General features: G+C 44.5%; 1 protein-coding gene and 1 pseudogene across 2 annotated transcripts in view; one reads left to right on the forward strand and one right to left on the reverse strand.

Moving 5' to 3' along the window:
* Positions 1-1981: 1981 nt before the first annotated feature.
* Positions 1982-2969, forward strand: LOC136330038 (large ribosomal subunit protein uL5 pseudogene; annotated as a pseudogene).
* Positions 2970-4042: 1073 nt separating this feature from the next.
* AKR1A1 (aldo-keto reductase family 1 member A1) overlaps positions 4043-18278 on the reverse strand; it is a 41441-nt gene continuing 27205 nt past the window's right edge. For both annotated transcript variants that reach the window (XM_066269353.1, XM_066269354.1), the window contains exons 2-9: positions 9691-9781; positions 7305-7424; positions 7027-7178; positions 5845-6040; positions 5366-5565; positions 5051-5123; positions 4817-4903; positions 4043-4201 (exon numbers count right to left, since the gene is read on the reverse strand). In XM_066269353.1, coding sequence (XP_066125450.1) covers positions 4136-4201; positions 4817-4903; positions 5051-5123; positions 5366-5565; positions 5845-6040; positions 7027-7178; positions 7305-7424; positions 9691-9781 — 985 coding nt within the window. In that variant the 3' untranslated portion in view covers positions 4043-4135. The remainder of the gene's footprint in view (positions 4202-4816; positions 4904-5050; positions 5124-5365; positions 5566-5844; positions 6041-7026; positions 7179-7304; positions 7425-9690; positions 9782-18278) is intronic.

Genomic DNA, 18278 nt, shown 5'->3' on the forward strand with positions numbered 1-18278 from the left:
TCTCTTCTCTCTCTCTCCTCTCTAAAAATGAATAAAAAAAAAAAAAAAGCTTCATAACCTTTAAAAAAAAAAAAACCCTTCTATGGCTCCCACATTCCAGATTTTTATTTTATTTTTAAAAATTATTTTTATTTATTTATTCATTTTATTTTTTTTTTAATTTTTTTTTTATTATTATTCATTTTTAGAGAGGAGAGGGAGAGACAGAGAGGAGAGACAGAGAGAGAGAAAGGGGGAGGAGCTGGAAGCATCAACTCCCATATGTGCCTTGACCAGGCAAGCCCAGGGTTTCGAACCGGCGACCTCAGCATTTCCAGGTCGACGCTTTATCCACTGTGCCACCACAGGTCAGGCATTTATTTATTCATTTTAGAGAAGAGAGACAGAGAGAGAGATAGAGAAGAGGGGGAGGAGCAGGAAGCATCAACTTCCATATGTGCCTTGACCAGGCAAGCCCAGCGTTTTGAACCAGCAACCTCAGTGTTCCAGGTCGAAGCTTTATCCACTGCGCCACCACAGGTCAGGCACATTCCAGATTTTTTATTTTATTTTATTTTTTTACAGGGACAGAGAGAGAGTCAGATAGAGGGATAGATATAGACAAACAGGAATGGAGAGAGATGAGAAGCATCAATCAATCATCAGTTTTTTTTCGTTGCAACATCGTAGTTGTTCATTGATTGCTTTCTCATATGTGCCATGACCGCGGGCCTTCAGCAGACTGAGTAACCCCCCACTCGAGCCAGTGACCTTTGGGTCCATGCCAGTGAGCTTTTTGCTCAAGCCAGATGAGCCCACGCTCAAGCTGGCAACCCTAGGGTCTCGAACCTGGGTTCCTCCGCATCCCAGTCAGACGCTCTATCCACTGCGCCACCGCCTGGTCAGGCACATTTCAGATTTTTAAAAAACTCTTCTTGCCTGACCTGTGGTGGTACAGTGGATAAAGCGTCGATCTGGAATGCTGAGATTGCTGGTTCAAATCCCCAAGCTTGCCCAGTCAAAGCACATACAAGAGGCAATTATATGCTAATGCTTCCCACTCCTCCCCTGTCTTTCTCTCTCTCTCTCTCCTCTCTCTAAAGTCAATAAATAAAATTCTTTTTTTTTTAGAGAGAGAGAAATAGAGACAGACATACAGGAAAGGAGAGATGAGAAGCATCTACTTATAGTTGTGTCACTTTAGTTGTTCATTGATTGCTTTCTCATATGTGCCTTGACTGGGGGGCACCAGCTGAGCCAGTGACCCTTGCTCAAGCCAGTGACCTTGGGCTCACGCCAGCAACCTTGGGCTTCAACCCAGCGACCTTTGGGCTCAAGCCATCAACCATGGGGTCATGTGTATGATCCCACTCAAGCCTGGCAACCCTGCACTCAAGCTGGTGAGCCCGTGCTCATGCTGGATCAACCTGTACTTAAGCAGGCGACCTTGCAGTTTCGAACCTGGGTCCTCAGTGTCCCAGGCCGGTGCTCTATCACTGTGTCACCACCTGGTCAAACAATAAATAAAATCTTAAGAAAAAAAAAAAAAAAAACTCTTCTTAACTCACTCTCCTAGGCTGTCAATCACCAGTCTAATTCCAGCATTACTTTGTCATTACACCTTCATTCACTTTCAGTTTGTCACAAGAGTTAGTTTTACACAGCTTCTTCCAATTCCACGGCTTTTCCCTCAAGCTACTTAATTCCTATGGAACACTATTCCTACTCTCACTGCATTTTACTAATTAATCTTTACTCATCCTTCAGATCTCAGTTGATTAAAACAGGCTTCTCACTCTGCACTTTTTCATAGTACTTCTTCCAACTGTAATTAAACTAATTATGCAATTACTTTAAAGTCTGTCTCCTCAAGTAGATGATAGGGACCTATGCATCTTGGTAATAGCTATATCTCCAAGGTCTAGCATTGTGTCTAGCCATAACAAGTACCCAATACATATTTGTTCAGTGAAGCAGTGGTTTGTTCTTTCTGTTTCTCATCATGGCGCAAAATCAAGGTGAAAGGAACCACATGTGGGAGCTTTTGCATTGCAAGCTCTGCCTCAACATCTGTGTGGGGGAAGAGTGGAGACAGACTGACCCAGGGAGCCAAGGTCCTAGAACAGCTCACAGGCTGGACCCCTGTGTTCTCCAAAGCCAGATATACTGTCAGTCCTTTGGCATCAGACAAAATGAAAAGATTACCATGCACTGCACAGTCTGTGGCCAAGGCAGAAGATCTTGTAGAAAGGTTTAAGGTGCAAGAGTTAGGAAAAAATAACTTCTCAGATACTGTAAACTTTGGTTTTGGGATTCAGGAATACATCGATCTGAATCCCAAATATGACCCAACTTTGGTATCTATTGCCTACGACTTCTATGTGGTGCTGGGTAGGCCAGATTTCAGCATCACTGACTAGAAACACAGGACAGGCTACTTTGGGGCTAAACCAGGAGTCTCAAACTCGCGGCCCGCCGAACAATTTTGTGCAGCCCGCAGACTAATCCACGAAGTTCAAAATATTTTGGATAAAATTAAGTAAGCCTAGGGGCCTACTTGTATTTTTCATTTCTCTAGCATCCTAGCTAGATATTAGCTTAGTTAACAGCAGTTGTGATGCGAACTACAGTTTCTGGTCGTTTTGTGACACTGAGTAAACTGCATGTACGATTGTGCTTGTTGTACTGATTTTTTTTGTTTTCAACTGCAGTGAGAAAAGTGTTGCGTAATAGTTGCCTTTTGTAGACCTAGTGCGGCCGCCGAGCGGCTGTGATCTTGCTCTGTGGCCCACATGCTGAGTTGAGTTTGAGACCCCTGGGCTAAACACAGAATCAGCAAAGAGGAGGCCATGCATTGGTTCCAGCAGAAGTATGAGGGGATCATTTTCCTGCCAAATAAACTCCTGTTCCTATCCAAAAGGCCAAAAAAATATTTCCAGTGGAAAAAAACAAACAAAACAAAACCAAAAAAAGCAGTAGCAGTGGTTTAACTGGAAATCTAAAATGAGTTTTGTAAGACGAGAGTCTAGGATTTTTAAAAAACCTTCCTAGCCTAACCAGGTGGTGTCACAGTGGATAGAACCTGGGATTGGGATGCGGAGGCCCAGGTTTGAGACCCCAAGGTCACCAGCTTGAGCACGGGCTCATCTGGTTTGAGCAAAGTTCACCAGCTTGAGCCCAAGGTCATTCGGTCTGTTCTCCCCCCCTCCCTGTCAAGGCACATGAGAAATCAATCAATGAACTAAGGAACCGCAACGAAGAATTGATGTTTCTCATCTCTCTTCCTTCCTGTCTGTCTGTCCCTATCTATCACTCTCTCTGACTCTGTCTCTGCCACACACAAAAAAACCTTCCTAAAATTTCCTTGGCCTCTAGTGGGACTATTAAGTAAGTTAGGACCTTAGATGCAGTGACAAACATTGGGGCTGAGTTTGCCTCCTTCAGGTAGCCTATGCACACAGACTGTAGTGTCTGAGAGCAAAAGCCCCTGCTCCTTTTCTGATTTTGCAAGCTATTGTTTCTTTTGCTCTTCATGTTCCTAAGCCTGGGCATTGACCAGGGTAGGGGATGGGGTGAGAACTCAAGACTCAGGCCCAGCAATGAACAGGAGTCTCATTGTCTTGCTATCAGTGCTGAGGTGGCCTGGCCTGTGGTAGTGCAGTGGATAAAGCGTCAACCTGGAATGCTGAGGTCACCAGTTTGAAACCCTGGGCTTGCCTGATCAAGGCACTTATAAGAAGTGTTGATGCTTCCTGCTCTCCTCCAACTCTAAAATCAATAAATAAAATCTTTTTAATACTGAGGCGACCAATTTCTGGCATTGTAAGAAAACTGAGGGCAGTGAGGTAGCATCATGCAATGTTAAAAATCTTCCAGTAGATGGCGCAAGTCCACAAATGGACCTAATTCAGAAAAGCAGAAAAATGTAATTCAGTTCCATCCTGGCTCCTCCAGAACCAAGAATGATAAGGGACTTTGGGCTCTGGGCAGGTAGTACCCAGCATCCCTAAGGCAAACAGTTTCCATCCCAGGTCCAACCAGACAAATACGACAATAAGCAGTGTAGATGTTCCATTGGCTTTATTAACTCCCTCTTTTAGAGGGTGGCAGAATTTCACAGATGGAGAGCTGGAAAGAAACCCAAGAAGCTGTGGTTTCAGTATGGGTCATTAAAGGGGTACAGAGGGTGCCCTGCATCTCTTGGGACCCTCTTCCCATCCACCTGGAAAGAGAAACAGACATAGGACCCCATTAAAAGTTAAATATTTCAAAGACATGGCATTTACCCCCAAACTTTCTGAACCTCATTTGTATACAGCACAAAGCCAGATAGCAATGACAGTGCCATAGCCTCAGAGAATGCCATAGTATCAATAGCATTTCCACCAAACTCAAAAGTTTGCAGTCTCAGCTGGGAAGGAACTATTTATTTCCTTATGTGCAACAGGCTTCAACCGAACCTCAACCCCTCTAACAAGGGTAAGGATGCCTTTTAGGTTCCCCTCACTCATATCATCCACTGAGATTTTTCTACATGTCAGGAATTGGGTTAATTTTACAGAAAGGAAGCTAAGGCTTGGAGAAGTTAAATAATGTTATAGCTTATAAGATATAGAAAAGCAGGGAGGACTGAGACTCACAAGCTATATGCCTTATCCCTGAGCCATACTACTTCCCCAAGCTGAATAAAAAGACCCAACCCACTGTGTCCAGGACAGCAATCCTACCAACCACACCATTCTGCCTTTCTCTGATCAGCAAGGTTCAGACCAGAGTTGGGCCAGAGCCCTGCTCCAAATCTAACATTCACTGACTCTGAGGGATGAAACATACTCACCACAACCATGGGCACAATGTAACGCCAATTTTTATTCAGAGAATTTAGCTGCTTCATCTCTTCTGGGCTAAAGGTGAAGTCAAAAACCTGGGGAAGGGGAGTGGGAATCAGGGAAGCCAGCTTTGTGAGTGGAAGTTGGGGTTCCGGAACACTGCCTTTAAGCCTGGCAGAGTCAGGGTCAGGGCCAGACTGTGTCACGATAAGCTAACAAAGACAGGACCCGTCACCAAGTACCTGGATGTTCTGAAGGATACGGGATGGTGTGACACTCTTGGGAATGGAGATTACGTTCCGCTGAACCTGCCACCTAAGGTGGTGGATTGAAATAGATGAGGAAGAGGAGTCAGTATTCAAACATTGTTTTGTCTTCCGTGCCGCCTTCTTTAAGCTCCTGGAACCCGAGCCCCACTGGAATGGGAAACATGCTTCATTCATTGTGGCCTCCCCAAATCACATGGCAAGAATCTCTCCCTCATCTGGCACTTGGATAAGGAGCCCCTAAACCTTTACCTCCCAAACAAGGAGCCTCTTCCCCAAGATTGCCCACACCTGAGCAAGATCTGGGCTGGAGACCGGCCATATTTCTCAGCCAGCGCCAGGATCACTTGCTCCTTAAGCAGGACGGGCTCATCTGGATCACACCAAGCACGATCAGAGGAGCCCAGAGGGCTGTAAGCAGTCACCTGCAGGCCACGTGCTTGGCAGTGGGCAATCAGTTCATTCTGAGCCAGATATGGGTGGCATTCCACCTGAGCCAAGAAAGAAACCATCACCATGAGCGGCCACAACCACCTTGCCTGGCTGCACCCAGACATGCCATCCTGACCAACCCTGCACTGCTGACCCCTACTTCCCTTCAGTCTGCTTTTCTCACTTCCGTTTTCAACTGTCCATTTCATTATTGTCTCACACTTCAATTCCCCTCTTTATGCAGAGTCCTGCACTCACATTTCTGACAACTTGCTAGCCATCTCCGTAAGGCAGACCCACCATCTGCTCACTCATGCTGCTCTGCATGCTATGCTCACCTGCAGGACAGCTGGGCGCACAGAAGCCACACTGAGCAGATCATCAATCTGCCGACTACTGAAGTTAGACAGGCCCAGCGCCCGCACCAGCCCCTTAGACACCAGTGCCTCCAGAGCTTTCCAGGTCTCCTTGTAGTCAGTGGAGTCATAGCGGATAGTCCCATCAGCATTCTTCGGGAAAGGATCATCTCCCCGCCTGAGTGATAGACAGCCCCCAAAGAGTGGGCACAAATGCCAGGCTTCTGCCTTACCTGCCCCTCCAGCCACTTGATGTCCCATACTCCAAACCCAGAAAGGGCAAAGGGCCAAGAATGAGAAACAAGCATGGTTCCTTCCAGATCATGACCCAGGAGGCCATTCCCAGACACAGGATATATCTCCTCTCCTCTAGTAAGTCTTCCTTAATGCCTTCCTCCTGCTCTTACAGCCTTCTTCTGGCACAGGGCACAGAGCTGATGGTAGGCTTCTCTCATATCCTCTGCTGGAACTTAGTATTTACTTCAACCCCAGGGCCTGGTTCAGCAAAAGCTAGTACCTCTCCTGAATGAATAAAGGGAGCAGGAGAGACCATTCATGCATATCCTAGGGTACACCCCATGTGAAGCTGCACTCCCTTTTTTTTTTTTTTACAGGGACAGAGAGAGAGTCAGAGAGAGGGATAGACAGGGACAGACAGGAACAAAGAGAGATGAGAAGCATCAATCATCAGGTTTTCGTAGCAACACCTTAGTTGTTCATTGATTGCTTTCTCATATGTGCCTTGACCGCAGGCCTTCAGCAGACTGAGTAACCCCCCACTCGAGCCAGTGACCTTGGGTCCAAACTGGTGAGCTTTTGCTCAAACCAGATGAGCCCGCGCTCAATCTGGCGACCTCAGGGTCTCGAACCTGGGTCCTCTGCATCCCAGTCCGACGCTCTAACCACTGCACCACTGCCTGGTCAGGCAAGCTGCACTCCTTTTTACACTTGATTTTAGTCAAAAGGCAGAGAAGTGAGGCACTCCTTTTTCCATAGCTAACCTCCTGGGTGCTGTAGCAGAAAAGGCTGAGTTACCATGCTAAGCTCCTCAGTTTGCCACACAGATGAGTGTTGCTATCCTGCTCTGCTACTGTGACTTATGATGTTACTAACATGACTGCTCCAACCCCCAACTCCCTGGATAAAGACCCTGGCAAAGCTCACTCAAAGGCATAAGGCCAGTGTATCAGGTACAGGTCCAAATACTCCAGTTGGAGGTCAGCCAGCGTCTTCCGGAGGGCAGGCTCCACATCCGCAGGGTGGTGCTTAGTGTTCCATAGCTTGGAAGTCACAAACAGCTCCTCCCGAGACACCGCCTGGTACAGGGCCCACAATGAGAAGAGCCATAGGCACCCAGTCTCACCCACCCTCACTTCTGAGAAAGGAATTAGAAGGGAGCTGATGCCAGACCCCTCCACCCAGGCCTGAGACCCAGTCCTCACCTTGCCGGGTCCCACGTTCTCCTTTAGGGCCTCCCCAATCTCAGTCTCATTGCCGTAGGCAGCAGCACAGTCAATGTGGCGGTAGCCTACACTCAGAGCGTATGTAATGGCTGCTTTTACCTGCCAGATGAGAGAAGCAGAAGGTTTAAGCTTTATTGGTCTGGGCCAAAAACTGCCCTTTGAGGATTAGTGATGGGGGAAAGGAACAGGAATCCACGCAGTGGGGGTGAGATGATGGAACATGTTTTTAGGGGACCAGAAGCCTCAAACCCTCTGTCACCATCCCACTAACCTCCAAGGTTTCTTCCTACCCAAAATCTCAGCCAGGCCCAGCAAAAAACTAATGGCCTCCCAGGTATATGCTTAGAAGATGGATACAATGGACAGAGGACAGAAATATAGGTCATAGAGACAGGTTCCCTGCCCTGAGGAGCGGGGTAGGGAAACATGATAAATAGGTAAATAATTCCTAGTCAAGGCCATTCATGGAGAGACCCTCAGGGAGCCATGTAGACCAAGCAAGCTCTGGGGAATTAGGCAAGCAGAAGAGATGGGAGAGAAAACTAAGGAAGATAGAAAAGTAAGATGGAAGCTGGGCCCAGAGCCTTCTGTCAGGAGAGAAAAAAGCAGGTACCAAGTAGGAGGACAGGTCAGTTAACTTGCTAAAAACCTGGCTAGAAACATGGCATCAGAAGCAGAACCACGTGTCAGGCCCTTGCCATTCAAGATCCCCATCTAGATGCATCTAGGTATAGCTCTTGCTATCCAGATATATTCCCCCAGCTGTGACCTTACCCCTGCTGTCCCATTCCTCCCCCACCCTTCTTGACCTTGACTCTGACCTCCACCCCTTGCCTTCATTTAGCTCCTGGACTTGTCCTGGGCCACGTCAGTGCCTGCCTGGAGCACCAACACCCCAGCTCCAGAGTCCTAGGCAACTATAGGAAGGAAATCAAAGGGAAAAAGGCAGAAATCATCAAACCACACACCACAAGCACAAGCCAAAATCCCTGAGAAGTGGCTGTTCTTGCTGCCTGCATCCCTCCCAAACTTAATCCCCAAACTTTTCTAAACTCTGACTTAGATATCCAAGGAAAAATGACAAAGCGCTGGGGAGATGCCCAGCACTAGGTGGATGCTAAATCTCTAGCTGTCAACCCTGGGAAAGCAGGACTCCATTCTCAGGCTCCCCAAGATTCAAAGGGTCTATCTACATCAGGGGCCATTAAATTCCAAATTGCAGCTGCATTTTTTTCCAGCCCTTGAGCTAAGAACAACGTGTGTGTGTGTGTGCGCGCGCGCGCGCGCTCACAAGAGAGAGAGAGAGAGACACACACACACACACAAGAGACACAGAGAGAGATAGGGACAGACAGACCCGAAGGGAGAGAGATGAGAAGCATAGCTGCAGCACCTTAGTTGTTCATTGATTGATTTCTCATATGTGCCTTATCCGGGGGCTACAGCAGACCAAGTGACCCCTTGCTCAAGACAGAGACCTAGGCCTCAAGTTGGTGAACCTTGCTCAAACCAGATGAGCCCGCGCTCAAGTTGGCGACCTCAGGGTTTTGAACCTGGCTCCTCCATGTCCCAGTCCAGTGCTCTAGACATTGCACCACTGCCTGGTCAGGCTAAGAACAATTTTTGTATTTTTAAATGGTTACATAAGTACATAATCACCTCTATTTTGGCAAAACCTAAATTATTAACCATCTCATTAAGAAAAAGTTTGCTTGGTGGCGCAGTGGATAAAGCGTTGACCTGGACCACTGAGGTCACTAGTTCAAAGTGCTGGGCTTGCCTGGTCAAGGCACATATGGGAGTTGATGCTTCCTGCTCCTCCCCCCCCCCTTCTCTCTCTCTCTACTCTTTAAAATGGTTAAATTAAATCTAAAAAAAAAAAGGTTTGCTAATCTTTGGTCTATATACTTGACCCAGTTATTCCTCAAACCCTGACACCCACTGTGTGCCTACCTCTGGAATGAGCAGAGGTCTAGTCCTCAAGGAGCCCAGTGTGGAGCAGGAGATAAGATCAGAGCACAGGATAATAAGTGACATATTAGGAGTCAGCAAAGGGCCAGGCACATAGGTGTCCCATATCTGCCACAGCACTCAGTGTAGATCCAATTAGGGAAAGGGTTCTTTCCTATGCCCTTGGCCCTGCTGACCACCTTCTTAGCCACTCCTCTGAATCAGCTAAGGAAGCCAGTGGCACACTGCTAGGCCCTTCTTCCCTTGTTTCCTCCCACTGCCCTCCATGTTCATCCCACCTTTAGTGGGATACAGATGTGGTGGGGCTTCTAGAGAAAATGCAGGGATTTCCCCAAATACAGCTTTTTCCCTACAGAGCTGCAAGAAGCCCTCCTCCTCTTCCCTGACCCCTCACCTGGCCAGGACTGCTCTTCCAGGTACCCAGTCCAATCAGGGGCATTTTCTGCCCAGTGTGCAGGATGACACAAGAAGCTGCCATTGCCCTCCTGAAACATAAATGGGAAGAGAATGGCGTGGTGATCAGTGCTGCTGCTTGGGTTTCAGCTACACACTAGTCAAGACTCCTGTAAAACATGGGTGGCACAGGGGACAGAGATGATTAGAGAACAAACATGCAGTTAGTTTTGTGTATATGCCTGTAAGCAGAGGAAACTGAAAAAGTGCCCAGAAGCAACCAAAGCCTGTAGCTCCTGGACAAACACTAACCAGACCACCAGACTGGCTGCCCTTCCTTCCACTGGGCTAAAGGTCTGTGTTAAAGAGTTCCAATACCTAAACACAAAGGCAGAGTGGCTCCCCAGAAGTACCCAGCCTTGACTGCATAAGGTCTCAAGCCAATGTAAGACAGGCAAAGGCCATTATGAGTCAATGTGAGACTGGGTGTCAGAAAAGGCCCAGGGAACAGTCACTTCTCTGAGGATGAAATGAACAGTCCCAGAAGACAGAACTACACAGTCTTTGAGTTCCTCTCACAGAGGTCTGATACACCATGCTGCTGAGCCTGAGTAGGCTCTTTAAAGGAAGCGCAGCATCATTTTTATTGAAAAAACAAAAACAAAAAAAACCCCACCCCAGCTAAGAGAGGTCAAGTAATTTGTCCCAAATCAGTGGTAGGATTCAGCCAGTTTGCACTGGTTTGGTAGAAACAATACCTAATTTTTAAAAAAGATTTTATTTATTCATTTTAGAGAGGGGGAAGAGAGAGAGAGAGAGAGAGAGAGAAGGGAGGGAGGGAGGAGCAGGAAGCATCAACTCCCATATGTGCCATGACCAGGCAAGTCCAGAGTTTCAAACCGACAACCTCAGTGTTTCAGGTTGACGCTTTATCCACTGCGCCACCACAGGTTAGGCCCCAATACCTAATTCTTTTTTTTAACATTTTTTTAAATATAATTCACGTCAATCTCAATTCTTTTTTAATTTTTTTAAAATTTATTCATTTTAGAGAGGAGAGGGAGAGACAGAGAGAGAGAAGGGGGGAGGAGCTGGAAGCATCAACTCCCATATGTGCCTTGACCAGGCAAGCCCAGGGTTTCAAACCGGCAACCTCAGCATTTCCAGGTTGACGCTTTATCCACTGCGCCACCACAGGTGAGGCTCAATACCTAATTTTTTAAGTCCAGCAAACCAGTTGTTAAAATGGCACTTGTAATCAGGGATCTCTCTAAGGTGGGTGCCTGAGCAGCCGCCCAATGTGTAAATAAAAAATTTACATTCCTGTGCCTGACCTGTGGTGGCGCAGTGGATAAAGCGTCAACCTAGAAACACTGAGGTTGCCGGTTCAAAACCCTGGGCTTGCCTGGTCAAGGCACATATGGGAGTTGATGCTTCCTGCTCCTCCCCCTTCTCTCTCTCTCTCTCTCAATCTCTCTCTCTCTATCTCCCCCCTCCTCTCTAAAATGAATAAATAAATAAAAATTAAAAAAAAAAAATTTACATTCCTGGCCCTGGCCGGTTGGCTCAGTGGTAGAGCGTCGGCCTGGCATGCAGAAGTCCCGGGTTCGATTCCCAGCCAGGGCACACAGGAGAAGCGCCCATCTGCTTCTCCACCCCTCCCCCTCCTTCCTCTCTGTCTCTCTCTTCCCCTCCCGCAGCCGAGGCTCCATTGGAGCAAAGATGGCCCGGGCGCTGGGGATGGCTCCTTGGCCTCTGCCCCAGGCGCTAGAATGGCTCTGGTCGCAACAGAGTGATGCCCCAGAGGGGCAGAGCGTGGCCCCCTGGTGGGCGTGCCGGGTGGATCCCGGTCAGGCGCATGCGGGAGTCTGTCTGACTCTCTCTCCCCATTTCCAGTTTCGAAAAATACAAAAAAAAAAAAAAAATTTACATTCCTTACTCTCTTTTAAGGTTCATCTGTGCAACAGCGTATACTAAGCGCCTGTAGTAATGTTCAGTCCATCCATAGGTGAAAAGAATTTGATGGAACTATGCTTTAATATTTATTCATTTCATAAAACTCATTATGCCGCTTGACCTGTGGTGGCACAGTGAATAAAGCGTCGACCTGGAACGTTGGGGCTGCTGGTTCAAAACCCTGGGCTTGCCCAGTCAAGGCACATATGGGAGTTGATGCTTCCTGCTCCTCCCCCCTTCTCTATCTCTCGCTTCTCAAATATGAATAAATTAAAAAAAAAACTCATTATGCCTTTGATGCAATACATTTTAATTCCCTCGCATTTATTACTTCATATAAAATAAAGAGAAAAAGTGCCAAACAACCAGAGGGTAACAACTTGTATTGTTTTTTTGTCAGGTACTACTTAATATTTTAAAACTCTTTCTTATAACATAATCTAGTTTTGTGTACCTCTTTTATTGTTCTTATTTAAGTAGCAAATGCATGAAATAATAAACTACTTTTCAATATATCATTTTTTTATACTTAAAGTGATCATTAGGGCAGAGAACCAGTTGTTAAATTATTTGAATCCCACCACTGCCCCAAATCAACAGCTAAGAAATAGCAGAGCCAGTAATCCACGGATAAGCTTATGGAAAAAAGAAAGGAAAAGGCCAGTAAACACAGATCAATAAAATACCTGTGCTGCCTGACCTGTGGTGGCGCAGTGGAAAAAGTGTAAAGTGTAGACCTAAAACACTGAGGTCACCAGTTCAAAACCCTGAGCTTGCCTGATCATAGCACATATGGGAGTTGTTGCTTCCTGCTCCTCCACCCTTCTCTTTCTCTCTCTCTCTCTCCCTCTCTCTCTCCCCCTCTTCTCTAAAATAAATTAATAAATAAAATCTAAAAACAAAAACAAAAAAACTTGTGCTGACACATGCACAATGTGCCACAGAAATCAAGTGACTTCCATAGGACAAGAATCAGGGAATAACAACATTGGCTTTTAAGAACAAGTTGGGCCTAACCAGGTGGTGGTGCAATGGATAAAGCGTCGGATTGGGATGCAGAGGACCCAGGTTCGAGACCCCGAGGTTGCCAGCTTGAGTGCGGGCTCATCTGGTTTGAGCAAAAGCTCACCAGCTTGGACCCAAGGTCCCTGGCTCGAGCAAAGGGTTACTCGGTCTGCTGAGGGCCCACAGTCCAAGCACATATGAGAATGCAATCAATGAACAACTAAGGTGTTGCAACGCGCAACGAAAAACTAATAATTGATGCTTCTCATCTCTCTGTTCCTGTCTGTCTGTCCCTGTCTATCCCTCTCTCTCTCTCTCTCTGTCTATGTAAAGTAAAAAAAAAAAAAAGAATGAGTTGGATTTTCCCTAGAGTCAAAAGGAAAAGTCTTTCCAGGAAGGGGAACTAGAAACAGGATTTCAGTGCAGCAGAAAGCAGTAAATTTCAGATGCAAGAATATTTCCAACTGAACAAAAGCAGGGGAGTGACTGGAGCAACTCCCTTTGGAGAGCTATGAAACTCAGAATTCTCCAAACGGCCTAGGAATACTATTCCATTAGCAAATGATGAATATTCCAGCCTTGTGCTAGACCCACTTTTTTAATAGAGGAAACATTTTTTTAAAGATTTTATTTATTTACTTACTTATTTTACAGAAACAGAGAGAGAGAGAGAACCTGACCAGGCGGTGGCGCAGTGGATAGAGCGTCGGACTGGGATGCTGAGGACCCAGGTTCGAGACCCCAAGGTCGCCAGCTTGAGCGCAGCTCATCTAACCAGCTTGGACCAACGGTCGCTAGCTCAAGCAAGGGGTACTCGGTCTGCTGAAGGCCCGCGGTCAAGGCACATATGAGAAAGCAATCAATAAACAACTAAGGTGTCGCAATGCGCAATGAAAAACTAATGATTGATGCTTCTCATCTCTCAGTTCCTGTCTGTCTGTCTATCCCTCACTCTGACTCTCTCTCTGTCAATAAAAAATAAAAAAAAAAAAAAAGAAACAGAGAGAGAGAGAGTCAGAGGAACAGATAGGGACAGACAGGCAGGAACAAAGAGAGATGAGAAACAAAGAGAAATGAGAAGCATCAATCATCAGTTTTTGCTGCGACACCTTAGTTCAGTGTTTCCCAACGTGGGGCCCACGCCTCACAGGGGGGCAATTTGATAGTTAAGGGGGGCATTTTGAAAATGGACTCGACACGACTTTAACTCTTTCGCCCCGGGCCATTTAAATGCAATGCTAGATATCTGTGCCAAATTTAACAAAAAATGCAATTCTTAAATAATTGTGGTAAATAATTATTAAGTATAATTTCATTTGATGAGACCAAAATATCAACTGGGTGATTGGCGTCGTCGAGTAAACTTCATCCTGGGTTCACCTCGGAGCCTGCCGTCTCCCGCGGGGAACCCCGGACGTTTTTAAAAACTCGCTAAACATCGCAGTTATTCTCACCTAATTGGCCCATCGCAACTTCTGTAGTGTTTCACATCATTCAGTTGGTGTTAATTTAAAATAAGTGTCAGTCAAAACTGTTGTAAAAGCTCGTTGATTTAATAAATATACATATATATAGTATAGATATAATTGGTAAGTATTTGATTTTATTTTTATCAATATTAAACTCTTAAGTACTTCTTGCATCGGGGCTAGAAAGCACTAGTATTTTATAAATATTATTGGGGCTATAATAGTGCATGCACGACAATTTTAATTTTAGAAGCATAACTTTCCAGAAAATTTTGTCAAGTGGAAAAAATATAGAAACCTTTTGATTTGCGGTGGTAGTGTAGTAAATGTGTTATATACATTTAAATAAATATGAATTTTTAGTATACGTTTACTCTATGTCACATTGAATATATTTTAACACATATTTTAACATTAGTTTTTAATTGATCTTATTTTTATGTCTTATAGCCCATAGTAAAATGAGTAGTGCAAGCAAGAAAAAAACTCGTCAATATTTGGAGGAATATTTTAAAATTTGGGTTCATACCCGCTGTTCACGATGAGTGGATTCCTTTTTGTCTTTTATGCCAGCAATGCTTGACCAACGAATCAATGAAACGAGGTCGTCTTGAGGCGCATTTGAAGACGAAACATAGTGCTCATATTAATTCAGATTTGAGTTACTTTAAAACTTTAAAGAAAATTTTTGAAAAAAGAACATTAAAGTCTCTATTTACTGCTCATACTTCAACTAATAATCGTGTTCTTGAGGCTAGTTATCAAATTTCTTTATTCATCGCTAAAACTGGAGAAAATCACACTCCAGTGATTTAAATTCTCCAGGAGAGAATTTAATAAAACCGTCAATATCAGCATTTCTTAAAACGGTTCTTGAAAAAGATGACAAAGATGTAAAAGCTATGCCACTCAGTAACAATTCTGTTAGCAGAAGAATAGACGAAATGAGTGAGGATATTGAAAAACAACTTATTGAAAAGCTGAAAACAAGAAAATTCTCCTTGCAAATGGATGAATCAACTTTGAGAGACAGTGAGGCAGTATTGATAACTTACGTTAAGATATATTGATAAAAGACATTTTGCTGAAGAAATGTTGTTCTGTAAAAGATTAGAAAGCACCACTACCTCCAAAGGTATATATAATAAGCTAAAAAACTACTTAGATGTCAATGATATACCAATGAAAAATATAACATCTTGTGCTGCAGATGGTGCTCCCAATATGATGGGCAAGAAAAATGGCTGCTTAAAATTGATGAAAGATGCGAATCCAGAAATGATTCTTGCATTGTGTTATTCATAGGGAAAACTTGGTAGCTAAAAACATCTCGCCTGTTCTGAATGAAGTATTACATACAGTAATAAAGTGTGTTAATGCTATTAAAGCTAGTGCCAAATGTGAGCGTCTTTTCAAGCTATTTTGTGAAGAACAAAATGAAGACCATGTGAGACTTTTACTTCATACTGAAGTAAGATGGCTATCTAAAGGAAACTGTTTGAAAAGATTTATGGAACTGTTTGATACTCTTAGTGATTTTTTAAGCGACAAACCTGAAATGAAGTATCTGTTAACATTAGATGGTAAAGCATTTGTGAGTTATTTAGCCGATATCTTTGAAAAACTAAATATATTAAATAAGCAACTTCAAGGAACAAATAAAACTCTTGTCGATGCAAAAGCAAAGATATTTGGTTTCATTACCAATATTGAGTTATGTCAGAAACATATTAACAACAAAAACTTGAAACAGTTTCATTGGCTCCAAAAATGTGAAGTAACTGATACCACTTTACTTGTTATTGTCAATCATTTGAATAGTCTATCGGCTGATTTAAAAGAAAGATTTTCTGATTTAAACAAATTGATTTCCCAACATGGATGATGCAGCCAATGTTAGTGGATTTGTCTGATATATCAAATATGCAGTATCAAGAAGAACTTGCAGAATTGCAAAATGATGAGTCAGTTAAAGCTTTATTTAATATCAAAGGAGCGATGGCATGGCTTTGTGATGAAACAGAAATCAAATACCCAAATTCAACCAAATGTGCAAGAAAACTATTGCTACCGTTTCCATCTTCATTTTTAGCTGAATGTGGATTTAGTGCTGTAAATGATTTACTGGTAAAAAAATGAAACCGGCTGGATATAACACAACATGGAGACTTGAGACTAAAGCTAACCAAATTGGAACCTAATATAAAATCTCTGTGCAGCAAGCAGCAAGCGCAAGGATCACACTAAATTAAAATAATAAATTAATATAGAAAAATCTGTATTAAAATTATTTGGAATTTAAATTTGTTTTTCATTATATGTTTTGAAATTTTACTTACTGTGTTTTGTTAACAATTTTATAGGGATTTCTTCTAGAACCTATCATTTATGTTTATTATGTGAACAAATCATTTTTTAATGTTAAAAATTATGTATGTTACATAGGGGGGGACATAAAAATTTTAGAAAGGTTAAGGTGGGGCATGGCACAAAAAAGGTTGGGAAACACTGCCTTAGTTGTTCATTGATTGCTTTCTCATATGTGCCTTGACCGTGGGCCTTCAGCAGATCGAGTAACCCCTTGCTTGAGCCAGCGACCTTGGGTTCAAACTGGTGAGCTTTGCTCAAACTGGTAACCTTGGTATCTCGAACCTGGGTCCTCCGCATCCCAGTTCGACATTCTATCCACTGCGCCACTGTCCAGTCAGGCTTCTTTATTTATTTTTGGAGAGGATTGAGAGAGAAAGAGAGAGAGAAGGGAGAGAGGAGCAGGAAGCATCAACTCCCATATGTGCCTTGGCCAGGCAAGCCCAGGATTTCAAAACAGTGACCTCAGTGTTCTGAGTCAGTGCTTTATCCACTGTGCCACCAAAGGCCAGGCCTACACCCACATTTTTAAATAGAGTCCTTGCCCTCTTGGAGCTTATGCTCTGGTGAGGGTAGGAGTGGGGGGAGTGGAGAACACACAGGATATGACACAATGTATAAGACGCGACCAAATTCTCAATACTTGCTACAAGAAAGAGTAAGCTGGCTAGGATGTCTTCTTGGAAGTGATATGAGTCTTTTTTTCCACACTGACTTGAAAAAGAGAGGAGGTAAGAGTGGGATGGGAGAGAGAGAAGCATCAACTAGTTGCTCCACTTAGTTGTTCTATTTAGTTATGCACTCATTGATTACTTCTCTTATGTGCCAGGATTTAGGATGAACCCACAACCTAAGCACGCAGGGACAATGTTCTATCTACTGAACCATCTGGCCAAGGCCTGAGCTATCTTAATGAACGGGAGTTATCCAAATGAAAGGGAAACAAGAAAGAATGTTTACATCAAAAATCAATAAAGTAGAGGCCCTGGCCGGTTGGCTCAGCGGTAGAGCGTCGGCCTGGCATGCGGGGGACCCGGGTTCGATTCCCGGCCAGGGCACATAGGAGAAGCGCCCATTTGCTTCTCCACCCCCCCACCCCCTCCTTCCTCTCTGTCTCTCTCTTCCCCTCCCGCAGCCAAGGCTCCATTGGAGCAAAGATGGCCCGGGCGCTGGGGATGGCTCCTTGGCCTCTGCCCCAGGCGCTAGAGTGGCTCTGGTAGCGGCAGAGCGATGCCCCGGAGGGGCAGAGCATTGCCCCCTGGTGGGCAGAGCGTCGCCCCTGGTGGGCGTGCCGGGTGGATCCCGGTCGGGCGCATGCGGGAGTCTGTCTGTCTCTCCCCGTTTCCAGCTTCAGAAAAATACACAAAAAAAAAAAAGAAAAGAAAAAAAATCAATAAAGTAGAAACCTTTCCCCTTGGCCTAATCAGTATACTATAAATGTCACTCTCTCGAGCCTGATTTCATTGTCAGTAGAGTAATACCTTTATAAATACAACCTATATTTCCAAGTTCTGAAAGGACATCAAGAATATTATGGTAGAGCAGATAATAAGGCAAGTTGTATGTGCAACCTACATACCAAAATTGTCTGTCCTAATAATTCTGACTCAGGAAGAAATATATAGTCTAGCATAACAAGTTATGGAGACCATTCCTTTTTTTGTTTGTTTGGTGACAGAGACAGAGAGAGGGACAGACCGACAGGATGTGAGAGATGACTTCTTTCTCAAAAGTGCCTTGACTGGAGGGGGTGGGGCTACAGCAGGGCTAGTGATCCTTTGCTCTTCAAGCC

Source organism: Saccopteryx bilineata, chromosome 3, assembly GCF_036850765.1.
Source record: "Saccopteryx bilineata isolate mSacBil1 chromosome 3, mSacBil1_pri_phased_curated, whole genome shotgun sequence".
Taxonomy (NCBI): domain Eukaryota; kingdom Metazoa; phylum Chordata; class Mammalia; order Chiroptera; family Emballonuridae; genus Saccopteryx; species Saccopteryx bilineata.